This window comes from Syngnathus leptorhynchus, chromosome 17 (assembly GCF_054491065.1).
Source record: "Syngnathus leptorhynchus isolate UIUO chromosome 17, UIUO_Slep, whole genome shotgun sequence".
Lineage (NCBI taxonomy): Eukaryota > Metazoa > Chordata > Actinopteri > Syngnathiformes > Syngnathidae > Syngnathus > Syngnathus leptorhynchus.
In genome coordinates, this window is record NC_141211.1 from 6429444 (window position 1) to 6445194 (window position 15751).

At 43.5% G+C, this 15751-nt stretch overlaps 1 protein-coding gene across 1 annotated transcript; it reads left to right on the top strand.

Moving 5' to 3' along the window:
* Positions 1-428: 428 nt before the first annotated feature.
* LOC147043451 (gap junction delta-2 protein-like) lies at positions 429-11548 on the top strand. The gene is made up of 2 exons (XM_085935734.1): positions 429-731; positions 9424-11548. The coding sequence occupies exons 1-2, from the start codon at positions 661-663 to the stop codon at positions 10286-10288; spliced, it is 936 nt and encodes a 311-aa protein (XP_085791860.1). The 5' UTR covers positions 429-660; the 3' UTR covers positions 10289-11548.
* The last annotated feature ends 4203 nt before the right edge of the window (positions 11549-15751 follow it).

Genomic DNA, 15751 nt, shown 5'->3' on the forward strand with positions numbered 1-15751 from the left:
AGACAGGATCTGCGCGGCTCTGCAGTCCTCAGTAGGAAGTAGGAGAGCGGGAGTCGGGGCTTTTATCCAGCGCGAGAAGCTTTTTGTTTACGCTGCTGTGTGTTGAGGTAAGCCGGCCGGGATCAGCCCAATGCCTCATGTGTCCTGAGGTGAGAGGAGAAGAAGATCTTCAGAGGATGCAAGGACGGGCAGAGATCAGCACTGGTGGCAGGGAGGCCAGCTGAGGTACTGGGAGGAGCAGCCCGGAGGTTGAGTGGGGAACGACGACAGGGAACGAGGGTGATCATGCCTGTCAAACAGTGAGCTATAGCATATGCTGTAGTGCAGAACAGAGTGGTGCGGCAGGGGAGGACAAGCATCGCTGCACAAGGGGAGGGGGGTGGGGGGGTGGGCAGGCAAAGAGAGAGCCCGGGAGGAAGAGAGAAGAGAGGAGGTTCAGCAATTAGATCAGCACCTCTCCACCACTGGCAGGGGAATCATAGCACGACTGGCATAGAGGAAGCGTAAAAACATCACTCAAGGCCAGGTGTTAGAGGTCAAAGGATAGCCGGTGGGGTGGGCTGAGGTGAGGCGGGGGTCATCGTGGCTGCGCCCACCTCCAAGTGGAAGAAAGGTCACCTCCGAGTACACCGTTTGGTCTGATCACCCTGACGCCTCACCATGGGAGAATGGACCATTTTGGAGAGGCTGCTGGAGGCGGCTGTCCAGCAGCACTCTACCATGATTGGCAGGTAAGAAACCGCTTTATTTGCCACTGACATCTCCTCCCATCATTTTGGATCCACTCCACGTCGTCCTCTCCTCACCTCCTCACCTCCCCCTGCCCACTTAACTGTTAGTTAAGGGATGAACTAATCACACATAATCAATAGGAAGCTTTAAGGTTACTTCAGAGAGGTTCCTGTGTTGCTACAGGTATTGATACGGTAAGATTTACAACAGCAAGGCAAAAAGAGTAAGAAAGGAAATGAAGAGGTGTCAAATCAAAAAGACAGACCAGAGCGGCTTTTCTTATCTGCAAACACTTCACATTGAAATCCTCACCTGAGAGGTTGAAGCTTTTATTTTGATTGGCATTAAGCAGACATGCTGGAATATTTGCACTCTGCATTATCTCTGTGTGACTGACTCAAAATTTGACACCTAATACTCGTCACCGCATCACAACGACAGAGATGATGCGAGCTGCATTACGTGACACCAAACCTCACTGGCCCGGAATTATGATTGGTTTTCTAGGGGATTTTCCTTCCAACTAAGTCATTTTATGGAGCTTTGCTTGTGGTTGAACGCACATTATTAAGCAATTAAATCTGCTAGGCGTGCAGAGAGATGGAAGGAAAACCTGCAAGGATGCTGACTGGATTTTAGGATGCATTTCGATTTTATAGTCGTGCGATTATACGACCGCAGCTTATGGGGTTACCGCTAGGAATTGAGCTCCGACTTGCAAGTTTCGTGAAGCCATTTGTAAGCTCTTTTTTTTTCTTTTTCTTGTTCGAATAACTGCTGAAGAATGCTGAATATTTAGCTAGCGCTACAAGAGAGCACAAAACGCTAGTGAATATTGGAATTGCGTTCAACAGGTGGCCGGATAAAGGAGACCAAAGGGATGTCCGTGTTGCTCTGTTTCTACTGGATTTGTAAGTAGGCAACTGTTTGCTAACATGTCAGCCATGGCTACTTGCTAAGCTAATCGCTAACTGTTGTGATTGTTTTTATAAATGAGTCTTTCCGCCCCCTAGTGGTCAAACAAATAATTGAATGCGTTTTTTTGGGGGGGGTTTAAATCAAGTCAACCGGATACAATATGTAGAAAGCCACCTGTAGTTTTTCAGAGGCATGGAAGCAACTCTCAATTTGTCTGCTCCCGCTTTCAAAAGTCATAATGAATACTTTCTAACAATGTAATGGCTCCCGCTCCTGTGCTTAATTAAGCTATTTGTTGATCATGCACTTCAGTGGAAGAACATTAAAATGGTTCCCCGAGTCACCATTATAATCAGCCTGGAAGCTTTTCTGGCTAAATTTAGAATGGTCCTTTAAGTACTTGTTTTGGTTGTGTTTTTTTATTTATTTTTTTATGATAGGCCATTAGCTAAATAACCCCAAATTACACAAACAGGGCTAAGTGTTAATGTGAAATGGGTAAACCAATCCAGAGGGTGGTTGACACCCGGAGGATATGAACATACAGCTCACTTTATTTATTTACAATAAAGTGAGACACTAGTTCAACATGTTTTGCTTTCACTCAGATCGTGTTTGTCCTGCGAGCCTCTCAAGTTAGCCTCCAGGGCATTAGCTAGCTGTAACATTAGAGTTTTCCGATGAGGTTCCCCGCATAATTACTGCTTGTCCAGGCAGTTTAAACGACTAAACGTTGTTTTTGGTACCGCTTTGTACTCGGGCTAGTCGGCCGTAGTTCCCTAAACATACGTCTTTTCTGTTTGTTCCTGTCGTCAAAGTGTTTATATCAAATCAGGATATATTCTTACACATAATGAGCTGAGAGGCCCTATTTTTAGCAATGCAGCGGAAACTTAACGTCAAACACGATCCATTTTTTTTATTTTTAGAATTCTGTAGAGAGGTATCTGTAGATTACTGTATACACGTTTTAAGGTGACAAACCCCTAAGCATGTGTTTGCATGGTGAGGAAATCCATCCCAATTCTATTTTTGGAATTTCCCAGCAAGTTGGAGAATGCTGCTCACCCTCTGGCACAGTCTTATGCTGTACAGGTGCCTTCTAAATTGGACCAACTCCACACCATTAACAGTATTATGGAGTCCAAATTGTTGCACTGACCTCTGTGGGTTGAAAGGTTCAAGTCTGTTGCACCACTGACCACAGCCAACCCACTCCTCCCCCCCCCCCCCCCTCCCTCCCCCTAGTTGGGTGTGGTCAGTAGTGATCCATTGTTGCACGTGCCAACACGATCAACTGTGATACGGCGTTTCACAATTGCGCACCATTTAAGTGTATCTTGCCGGAGCATGCAGCAAGTAGAATGTTGAGCCTGTGTAGAATTTGAAACTCTAAAGACATTGCATGCCTGCACACATTTGAAATGATGCTGGGGCCAAAGTATATGACATCATCGTCTCCCATTGGCGGATAATTGTCTTTTGCATGGCAGTCATTTGTTTGCAATATGACGATGGAGTTGCACCATCAGACACAATGTGCTCCATTATGTTTTTTTTCTTTTCTTTATTGTAGTCTTGAAGCTAACATATGGTATTAGGTAGGTAATTAAACCAGAAATAGAAAGTAGCATAGGCTGGCTTAATCATAGACTTGGAAAAGGACAAAGTGAGATTTGCTTCTATGCCTCAGACTAACTGCAGGTGGCTTCCATACTGTGACTCATTGCGAGTGTTTTGTGTGATCATAATTGCTCTGCACAAAGATATGGAAAAGACATTAGGCTCCATCATTCTTATCAGAGGAATGAAAATATTTGGTTTTGTCATGAGAAATATATGACTTCAGCTTTTTATTTACAGTTGACTTTGAACATTCGCCACGTCAAAATACCGTAAATCATTTGTTAGGTCTGAAAATCATATCATACCACTTTATTCATAGAGCGACAAAGGGAAATTACAGCCGGGAGCAAAAGATATAAAAAAATTGTGAGGGGGATCGGAACATTTCGTTTTATGACGGAATCAATGTTCTACAGCTGTTTGGAAAATTCACGCTCTGTCATCATGTAAGCATCAGCAGTTTATATTAGGCTGAGTTATAAATAGTTTCTCACACTCAGTCATACAGGATGTATAAACATATTTTGGGGAAAGGAGAAGAAGAAATGCTCGACATATAACGTGTGCATGATTTTCCTTGAAATTTTGTGCTCAGGTGTGTGTGTCGCACCAAGCCTTGGGGCTGCACCTCAAATCAGAAGTGTACACCTTGCAGGTAGAGCGAAAGGAAGGAAGGAAGGAAGGAAGGAATTTCATGCATTTTGCTCTCTACTGCAATGCTGCAGGGAAAGAGCCATAGACAAGTGGAGCGAGAAAAGAGAAAAAGATAATGGGGGGGGGGGGGGTGATCCTTACAAGATAAAATCCTTAATATTGCTGGATGGAAGAAGAGGTCAGCATGTGCATTTTTATTTTTTTTTAATTTTCACATTACCCTGCACGGAATTTAGTAGCGCAGAGCTATTTAGAGAGAAATGACATGCAATATTTACCATCTACACAGACACAGCAATGCAGCTTTGGCTGAATAAACAGCACCTTTAATAAGCAGCAGAAGGCCATCGTCTTTAGAAGAACCATGTCGTCCTCATGCATTTACAAAGCTACAGCTGTTCCAAATAATGCCAATGAAAAATTCACATCGCCATGGCTGCATTTCGACATTTGTTTTTCTTGGTGTTGAACACACGGCCCTCCAACTGAACAGTGTAAAAAAAATAAAAAATCATAAAAAGTACAGCAATATTTTGTGGAATTTGATAGAAGCCGCAACAGATGTTATGTCCGTTATAAAAAAAAATTATATTGATGTGACCATCCTTGTGTTGCATTTTAAACATCTTGCTGGGTCAAAATTAGATTAACAATTGAAGTTTGTCAGTCCAATTTTCATCCCAGCAGTTTAAAGGTTGTATGATTATGCTAACGATACCTAGCTAACTATTGTTAGCATGTCCCAAGAAATCCCGTTGTACTGCTTTTATGTCAAACGCAAAACATTTCCTCAAAACATTTACATGCCTTCTGAATGCAAAATTTGTACATGGCCTTTTTGAATGGTTCCCTACTGCAGTAGTTATTTGCATTCGAGCTGCCTCTTAGCCTAAGTAGGTCAAGATAACCAGCAGAGGGAGGTACCCTACTTTCACAAGAGCACCAAAATTCTCCCCAAAAGCTTCCCTCCTGACTTTTGAATCATAACTTCTCCATGATGGAAATGTCGACATTTGATTAGCGATCCATCATTCTATGATGACTTGAAGGAGCTCATTGGTCTTTTAGATGAAACAATTTGTCATTGGCTTATTTGTGCGGCAAGCCGCCATGTTGACTACAATCGATTTTGCTGTTTAGCGGCGGATTTTCTTGCTAAAGCTGAGCTCAGCGTTGAGTCACTGCAGGATATTATTCATCGCAGCAACATATTGATGGGTCGCCTAAGTTCCCAGAGCATGTGCAATGTTTCACATCTCTGCCGTGCTCTCGATGTTCTCGACGTTTCAGCGCCTTTTTTTAAATTTTTTTTTACTTTATCTGATATTTCATTTTGACCAAAACTTTTATCATAATAAATTAAACATAGTTGAACAATTTTCCTTGACTTCCACACTGGTCTATCAATTTGTTGTTCATATTATAGGTGCGGTTCTGAGTCATAACGGCCCTTAGAGGGAAACCATAACAATATGGCCCATGAACAAAAACGAGTTTGACACTAAATGAAGCTATGTTTCATGAACTATTCATAAGCCCCTAGGCCTGTTTTACATTTAAATTCTTAATCAAGATCAATTTATTGGATGGTTGAACTTGAACCTGCGCGTTAAAGTGTTTTTTTATCTTTGCAAATTTCTCTTTAGTAGCAATTATTCCTCCAGTCAGCCCTCATGTACATCACATAAGGAGAGATCAGTGTTTTGTGCGTTCATTCTCATCTTAAAATATATTTTATTCATGTTTGAACATAGTTGGCTTCACAAGAGGGCTACACTACTAGAAGCGGCTAATTATGATGCATGACGTTGTCACATTGTTACATTGATGTCTATAACATCGTAATTGAGCATTATTTAATATGTGCAAGCAGAATTTTTAATACAGCTCCCGCGTTAGGTTGTGTACCTAATGAAGTGTCTGATCTTTCTCTTTGACCAGACAAACGTATTTGAAAAATCCAATGCTTTGGACCCAGGCCACAAAGTGTGTTAAAACGCCGAGCAGTAAGCTTCTGTTTCAAATGGCGGAATGCCCGCACTGCGTCCCGTTGTGGGAAGCACGGAGCACTTAGCGGAAAGAGAGTGAGTTGAGGTTCAGCTCATGAATGATGACACGGGGTCCGCAGAGGAGGCAACACGAGAGGAAAGACAAGCTCAATAGGCCAGACTGCCACTTATTGAGTCATACGTGTTCTTTTATCATCATATATCACCAAAGATAACACAGAAGGCCGGAGGCCAAGGAAAGCCATCAATCGAGCGAGTCAAGAGGGCTGCAACTCATTTAATTTAATCCTTCACCCTTACACTCTTTGTATTTTCAAATTTTGCATTCAACTGTGTTGGGTTAAGGTATAATATATAAAAAAAATAATAATAATCTGGAGACCTTTAAAAAAATAATAATTACAATTAATAATATTTTTAAAAAAAAAATCTGGAGACCTTTAAAAAAAAAAAAGTCATTATGCGTTTGTAATAGCGTATCATAATTGTCTCATAATTTCCCATCAAAGTTTTTAAACGTGCAAAAATGCATTATCTATTACACCGAGTTATAGTCGTAATCAAAACCATGATACGCTATTACATGCATGAAGCGCCCGTATTCTGTTTCCTATTATGTGAGACTTGAGAATGCATTAAAGTGCAATAAATCAATGCTGGGATTTTAATGAAAGTTGGATAGTTATGCTGAACTTAGCAGCCTGCACTTGAGACCGTGCAAAACCTCGGCGGTGATCATATTTTTGATGACGGAGAAGCTGTCGTTACTCCAAACACTGGAAAGCAATAAGATTCATGGTAGTTTCAGGAACTGCATTTTGACGCAGTCAGCAAAAACGCACTGAGGCCTTCAGAGAGAATTTATTTTTTCTTCTGCCAGGAAAGAAAGAAGATGGGGAAGAGCATTATAGATGAAAGGGTGATTGGAAAATGAAGAGGGGGAGGGGGGTGCATCATCCTCAAAATAATCAAATTTTGTTTTTCTCCTAAACTAATGAGGCTCAGTTTCTCAATCCCAGAAAGACATTGATTCCCTCATGAGCAAGACAAGCGATTATTAGAGTTCTCCTCAGTCCACCGTACTTCCAAACCATTTACGTTTTAATCGTTGGCTAAAAAATATGCTGATTGAACTTGCGAGCACTCTTAAAGACATCATTCACGACGCTGTTGAGTGGACCCTCGGGCGACCTGTCGACCATATATTTCAAACTATTAAAGCACTAGCAAAGCGGAGTGGTTACCGAATGAGTGGCAGTAGGATAGAAACATCGACACGCTCGTCGTTAAGCGGCCTAATTTCTCGGCCCTGCGCAAGTCTTTATTCATTACAGCACTCGGTGGAGCTTATTATTGAGAGCGTATGGTTGGGATAAATCTTTGGACTCAAGGCCTTACTGCAGAGATTATTCCTGACCCTTCCGATAAGGCCGGCTGCACCCCTGCATCTGCACATTCAGCATTACAGCGGGAGCTTGATGATCAAACGCAATCTATCCCGAGATGCTAATAAGTCTCTGATTTGGCCCCGAACAGACTTGAGCCTGTCGTGACCCTGAATGAGAAAGCGAAAATGGATGGAGCACCTCAGGCGTGTGTGTGACAGAGAGGGAATATGTGTGGATTTTTATTTTTTTATATACGTCTGTCATGCTGCGGGCTCTTGTCGTCCCTGGAGGGTTGGCGGCAGCAGCTGTCTTATGAATGAATGCGTGTGTGCGTTTTGAAGCCCGCGGGATACACACAAAGTGTTGTCACAGTGACTGTACCTTGAGAAAGTAACTTAAGTTACTTTAGTGATTACTTGATTTTTTTGCTTAACGTACAAACAACCTCACCTAATTGGAAGTGCTTTTTTAACAGTGACATTTCAGAATAAACATATTTTTTTAATTACAAATAAAATAGACAACTGCTTCAACTTAACAACTTTTAAACTCATTGATATATATATATATTTTTTTGAAAGTATTTTTTGTGATTTCACTTAACATTAATGGGCGAATTGTTTTACTTTTTTTTGTTAAAGACAGCGTTTTTTTTTTATCCCCACCAAATATTTTTTTGAAGCGGTGGTGCGTCGTGATAAAAAAAAAAGTAATAACTGCATAGGTACAAAAAAAGCAACCTACATCTGTTTCAAATTTCTTCTCATGTGCTTAACTCAAAATGACTTTTCTGGCTAGGAGTGATTGTTTTCAAATCTTCTGCAAGTTCTCAGCTCGGGGCGGTTCTGGCCCAATGTGCTCAAGCACGCTTGTGGGGCTGTGCAGTCCTAAAACAGTGATGTTTGCAGATAACCTTCCTTCATTGCTTTCTGCTAATGCAGCAATTATCCTGTTAGCCAGTCGATGAGTGCACATAATCACACACACACACAATTTACCTCCTTACTTCCACCTTTTGATTAGAACCAAAGCCTGCGCTACGCCAACTTTAAATTTAATTTATGGAGGTCCAAAGGTGCATCTGAGCTTTACTATGTTCTGGGCGCTCACGGAGAGAAAGTCATTGTAGCGTAGGCACTCACAGCTGCTCCATCACAGACGGCCGGGCACGTTTGCTATTTGGCGGAAAGTCACACACATGGTTGACTATTTCTCATTGTCTCGGTCGCCGTGTCTGCGTCTCGTGCAGAAGAAAACATACTTGGCGTGCGCTCGCAGGTGGAGCACGACTCCATTTGAAACCTCTTTCACGCTAACATGTTCTCCGCCGTCTGTTCGGCACAAGAAGCCTTGTTTCTTTTCACCAACGACAATATTTACATTTTCCAGCATGCATAGCTTACATAAACCTTTTTATTTTTTCTCCTCCTGCTTCGACATCTCACATTTTAGCCGTTGCTTTGGCAACAGGCCTTTAAAAGCAAGTGAGGCCTTTTAGCGCTCAACCAGAAAGTCAAATTATTAGAAACACTTAATTCAATTCTGAGCAGTTAGGTCCACTTTCTCTGAAGCTTTGCGCACAAAGTTGGCCCATCCCACCTGGCGTCAGCTCCCATTGATCTCCCCCTGGCTGCCTAGAGACAAGGGGGTTCTAAGTAATTGGCTCTTCGGCGCAGGAAGTATGCGCATCCACTGCATTTTGGCAACGCCCCCCCCCCCCCGTGGTGTGCGCGGGGCGCTCGCTGCTCATTACAAAGCGCTGACAGTGCAATCGTAAAGGCCCATTCCTCTTCTGCAGTGGCCAAGTTGGATCGGGACCAGTGGGGAATATTTAGTGTTTAGTACGACAAACAGTTGAAGCATATGTGCAGGCATACACGCACTGATGTCAATGTGGCGGGTGAGTCACTGCGTCCATATTGGCACTCCCCCCCCCCCCCCACCTCGTGATTTGTGAGGGTCTAATCAATGAATTGCTATCATTTTCATCCCAGCTGCTTAGCAATAACTTGTCCATGCATATGCATGAAGTTGCTGGGCAAGACAAATGTTCTCGTTCCATCCACGCACTCAGCTTCTTGTTTTCTTTCTTCTAGGATCCTGCTAACCGTGGTGGTGATTTTCCGCATCCTGATCGTGGGCATAGTGGGCGAGAAGGTGTACGAGGATGAGCAGATCATGTTCATCTGCAACACCATGCAGCCCGGCTGCAACCAGGCTTGTTACGACAAAGCCTTCCCCATCTCGCACATCCGTTACTGGGTCTTCCAGATCATCTTGGTGTGCACGCCCAGCCTGTGCTTCATCACCTACTCGGTCCACCAATCGGCCAAAGCTCGGGACCGCAGCTACTCGTTGCTGCACCCTCACATGGACCACCACGGCCACGGTCACCACGGCCGCCATCACGACCATCACGCTCGCAAGCTTCACTCCCGTAACATCAACGGCATCTTGGTCCACCCCGATAGTAGTAAGGAGGACCACGACTGCCTGGAGGTCAAGGAGATCCCCAACGGACCTCGAGGGCTCCCACCCACGCACAAGAGCGCCAAAGTACGGCGACAGGAAGGAATCTCCCGTTTCTACGTCATCCAGGTGGTTTTCCGCAACGCCCTGGAGATCGGATTCTTGGCCGGCCAGTACTTCCTGTACGGCTTCAACGTGCCGGGAATGTTTGAGTGCGACCGCTACCCGTGCGTCAAGGAGGTGGAGTGTTACGTGTCTCGCCCCACGGAAAAGACCGTCTTCCTGGTCTTCATGTTCGCCGTCAGCGGCATTTGCGTGGTGCTCAATCTGGCCGAGCTCAACCACCTGGGTTGGCGCAAGATAAAAACGGCCATCCGCGGCGTGCAGGCCCGAAGGAAGTCCATCTGCGAAGTGCGTAAGAAGGACGTTTCCCACCTGTCTCAGACCCCCAACCTGGGCAGGACCCAGTCCAGCGAGTCAGCCTACGTCTGACAGAGGCTTCTCCGCCTCACGTGACATTTTGGAGAAGAGGTCCCCCCCCACCCCTCGAGGACCACCAGGGCACAAAAGGTCACCGGCGGATTATGACTTTGAAGGAGCACAGAGAAGAAGAATCCGCTTCCCACCACTAACTTTTGGTGCTGTTTAACCTAGGTGACACTAGGTGCCTTTAAAGAACCCAACAGACACAAATGAGCAATTTCATAATATTAAGCTCGGTTGAAATCGCATCGAGGAGTGACTGGCCCTCGTTACTTGCCTTTTGTTGTAGCTCACAAATAACGGTAATTTCCCGAGATATGCAAAAGATGCATACGCATGAGTGTAGAGGAAAAAAAAGCCAAGTTGCCCGCTAGAGTCGACAAAATTGAAAATGACTTGCCATGCCGAGAGAGACTCATACATCTCAGCGCTGAACTGTTTTTAAAACACATGAAATAGAAGAGCACCGGCTATCCATGTGCAAACTTTTTTTTTTCCCGCTCACCGCTTCATGTCGCAAGCACACTGACATCGCCTTGCTGCTTTTGCCAAAATCCTTGGCAACATTCTGGTGCTGTGCTAGCGCAACACGTCCACTCGGTAAAACACACGTGTGCGCTGATGATGAGTCCCGCACTGTGTAACGCACCTGAGTGCTCACGAAGCCCGCAAAGATGATGCGGGGAATTTACATTCAAGAGCAACCAGGCTGAAAAAAAAAAAATGTGTTTCCACTGTGTCCAACAAAACACAATCCTTTCAATTCAACAGTAAAATATCCTTCTATGGTTGTCACACATTCAAAGAGTTCTCCACAAGCAGATTTGGTGCTGTATTTTGAAAGTACTGTACATATTTGACATCTAGGAATGATCGATTTGGAAATATAATTTAAGGTGATGATGAATGAAGATGAATTCCTAGATGACCGAGCTTCAAGAATATGTATTATCATCGTGCTCTCTGTGCAGCCTTCCGATAGAAACGACATGTTCAAAAAAAAGTGTGTCCCCCCCCATCCCATGGACTGAAAAAGGCATGTTAAAGAAACATAACTAGAATGGATAGGTTATGACATTTAACTTAAAAAGACTTTTATTTATTTGCATCCTGCTCCTGTGAATTGTACTCAGCATGCGTTACGATATAAAGAGTTACATTAGCCTCCCATCTTGGGAACACTGAAAGTGAAGATTTATTTGAAAGGCTCCCAAACTGCAGCAATAATATTAAGATAGAATATGTGAAAAGAAAAGAAGTCAATAAATTATTATGCAAACACTTTTGGCTTGCGTCCATCCATCATTCTTATTGCTTATCCTTCACAGGGTCGGGGCGTTTAATTAAATACAAGGCCGATTATCACTGCGGAAAAATACAAAACGCGAGATGGACCAAATGAGGCTAATCAGGTCGAGCTACGAGACTGTTCGTCAATCTCAATTTAGGAAGGGCAAAGGAGGCTTTTCTAAAATTATCAGAGTTAATTCCAAAAGGCAAGCTGGGTGCAAAATAAATTGCGTTGTACGCTGACGCCAGATGAAAAAAGGCAGGTCGATTATCGAAGCAATACGGAATAAGCAAGGTTACGGGAGAAAATGACAGAGCTAGGCGTGAACCTTTTAGCGTTATTAAAACTTCAGTCAGTGCAGTCAGCGTCTGAGCGGTCTCGAGGGTGGGGGTGGCTTAGTGGGATAAAAGGAAGAGGAAACCGGGATGATGAAATAGCGTGTTCATAAAGTTGATTGTCTGATGTGATGTAGGCTAATGAATTTTGGTCATATCCGTTCACTTCAAAAACCACGCTGGGTTCTTATTGATGTGCGATTGACAGCGCTGGGTGCGGCGTACGCTCCCACCGACAAACATCCGACAACCGCACAGTCGATAAGTGGCCAGACAAAGGCATTAGCGAGGATGTGGCCAGTCTGGTTGCTGTGGTGACAGGAGAGCAGCCCACACAAGACAGTAATGAGGAGCACAAACGTCAGTACCCTTTGCTCCATCCATGCCTTGTGCTCCTAAGATTCCCACGCTGCTGTACAATTTCAGATAGGTACGTAGTAGTATGATTTGACTTATCATTGAAGGGAAAATTATTTTTAAATAGTAGGTCTCTTAACTGCCTGATACGGTAAATCGACTCGTTCGCTGCCATTGACGAAAATAGACGTCAAACTTTATACTGGGCTGGCAGTGAATGAGTTGATGCACATTGTACCTTGAGGAGCACAAATATGCACTCGTACAGTATTCAATTAAAATCGTATATGTACATGATGTCCATCGTAGCACGTCAGGAGTATGCGTCTTCTATTTTTGAGCCTTCACAATCTATCTTTGCATGGAGAGTAAATGCTCAGTCAGCGTGCGGCACGTTTACTCATCATGATGTCACTTTTCGACCTCAAACCGACGCCAAGCCCATCCAATGTTTCGCTTGACAATCGACCTCCTTTTTAATTTTTGCGTCTTATGTCAGGAAGGATAAATCAGAGTTAACGCATAGATTACCATTAAGCGGCTATTCAACGGGGTTGTCTCGTTCATCAAATTTTCATCCCCCCTGTGTGACCTACATGTCAGCACAGCTTGTTCATTATTATTCGGCATAAAGAAAGATCATTTCATTAGTTGCTATTGTTCCTTGGATATTTGCCTCCGTGCCTCTCAGCTCATTCATAAAGATGAAAGTGGAGTTGGCGTGTCCCTCTGGATTGCGCTCCTCCTCTTGCAGCCTCTTAATGTCTTGTGCCATCATTTTGTGCCAGTCTCCATTTTGCTCTCAGTCTGTGCTACCCCCCCCACCCCCCCACCCCACCCCGGCTTGGCACCCCTTCTCTATCCTATCTCTTTTTCTCTCTCGTCTGCATGTGGCCCTCTCCTCCACCTGACTCATTGACCTTGCCTGTCCTCTCTGAAATGGACCTTTTTTTTTTTCCTTTACCACCTGGGTAACATTAAACTCAATAACTCCCCCACATCCATCCATCTAGCTAAGTGTTATATATGCCTTGTTTCTCTCAATGGTCCCCTTGTTTCTTCCAATACATCCACCTTGTGCTATCGTCATTTTTGAATTGTTAGTTTTACTTCCCCACTGACATGTATTTGTCCTTTTTTTTTAAGAATTGAGATGTGCAGGTCGTAGCACACTTTAATGGTGGAGAACGTATGCAAATATTATCATCATTATTATGGTTTCATTATTTAATTTCTCAACTGTTTTGGACAGGGGTGTGTAGACTTTTGGGGGTTTAAAGTTGTCTACAGATGCCACAAGATAGAAACAAAGCATGACTTTTGTCTATATGGAGGGTCTTTGAGTCATTTCAACACAGTTCCTTGGCATCAAGACGAGACATGCTGGTGGCAAAGCACTAGTTTTGCCTAAAATGAAGCTCCTCAACTTCAACATAGGTTTTGCCGGGAATAGGTTAAAATAATCATCAACACAAAAATAGATTATTATTGTGATTATAACCTACTTGTTATTATTTTGCATGTCAAAATGGAACATGGGGCAGTAATGGAATTATATTATCAATTAACTCAAACTTTGTCTCAATCATAGTTTCATACATTATAAATGCAGACAAAAGTGATGCGGGAAGATAAAAACAGAGAAAGAAAAAAAAAAAAAAACATGGGAGCACATACACACCAATACCATCACACCCACCCGATCTCAAAACGTGTGTAGGCGAGATGGTAATATGTGCGTCAGAGACATAAATCATGTGACATCAGACATGGTGTGACCCGCATCGACAAAGAGTGCCAACACTGTCTAGTGCTGAAAAAAAACAACAACTAAGCAATCTAAAACTTCCAAAACTACCTCTGAACGACACACAGAGCACACTAAGAATTCTCTCCAGCTGTTAACATGAATTTTAGTCACATAGCTGAGGAACAAAAATATCTTTCAGGATTTCAATGGGGTGTGAACACAGACATACGATCACACCACTGCACCCACATATCTCTACGGATTGACTTAAGAACACCTAATCCTCCAGTGGAAGCCTAAATTAGCATCCGCAGCAGTAAATCCAGTCGGCGTGCGGACACCGGTGTGCGTTGGTCATTCCAACCCATCTCTGTGGGAATCTTAAAAAGAAGTGTGAAACAAATGCAAACGAAGGTGGCCTCCCATGCGCGGCTAATGATGTATATACCCTTCAAGAAAACAAAGGCCGAGGTTATCCGTGGATCCTGCGGCTCTCAGTTGTTCCATCTCAGCGCACTTCCCCTCCCACAGTGGATCAATAAACGCAGGCTACATGAATTAAGCGCGAGCTTAATCTTATTTCTTAAATTACTGTCTCATAGATGGCATGTGGCTTGTCTAGGATGGCTCGCATACATATTTTACACTTCTGGGTAGTCACACGCCATGTTTAATTCTGTTAGTGACTCCACCAAAGCACACATCCACCTTGAACATGTCCGTTGCGCAGCTGGTGAGCATCCTCGGAGGGGGGAAGATGGCCAGTGTAAGATTTATATGGACGTTTAGGGGTCACAGTTGACAAGATCAGAGGCTGCAGTGTATGGAATGAAACACAGCGCCCTCTAGAGGATTTAACTCCACACAACACCATCCCTTATACTGATTGCTAATCTTCAAATGAAGAAAAGGGCAGATAATTGATCCCTTCCTGCTGTGTCCGGCCGGCTATTATTGGGTCCTGTGACCATAATTGCTTTTTTCTTTTTCTTTTTTAAAATCATGCACGCCCGCACCTCATTATGAGCACACGTCTCATGGTGCACATAGCCATTAATGGTTGTGCACGTGAAAGGTTAAGATAAAACGATCCAGCACACACTGCAGCTCTTTATCTCCGTCAATACTGCAAATAATTAAACCATAAAAACAAACCTACAGTGCATTACATTTCAATTCAGTGTCACAATATCTACCGCATCGTTTTGTGACACCCTGATGACATCACAGTTTTGTATGTCCTCCAGGCGACACTTTTTCAATTAGCAACACCCAGCAGGATCGTTAACACGCAGTTGAGTGTCACAGCACCCCCAAAACCAAATTAAACCTGTTAAGTCTGTTCACAGGAAGAGCTCAAATCCGAGCCACCAGATGTTTGGTGGTTTCCAGAGGAAGCCCGAGGAGCTTCAATGGTGACTCATCACAATACGTATCTACAGAGTGGCACAAAATACAATGCGGTACATTTGCACAATCTAATAATATCCAACAAAGAAGCATTAATGGAAGTAACTAAATCAATTCTAGTTGAAGTATCAGTAGGAAAAGCCAAGCGGTATGAATTTTCACTATTTGCCTCAGGGCTCTGTTCCAAGCCCACTTAAATTGTGGCATTTCACTGCATAGGCTAAATGTAGTCTTTACAGACAAAACCCAAATCTTGTTACAACAGTCATAGTGACTGCAAAAATGTTTGCTTATGACTTGGAAGGCCTCAACTAATGACTCCACACATC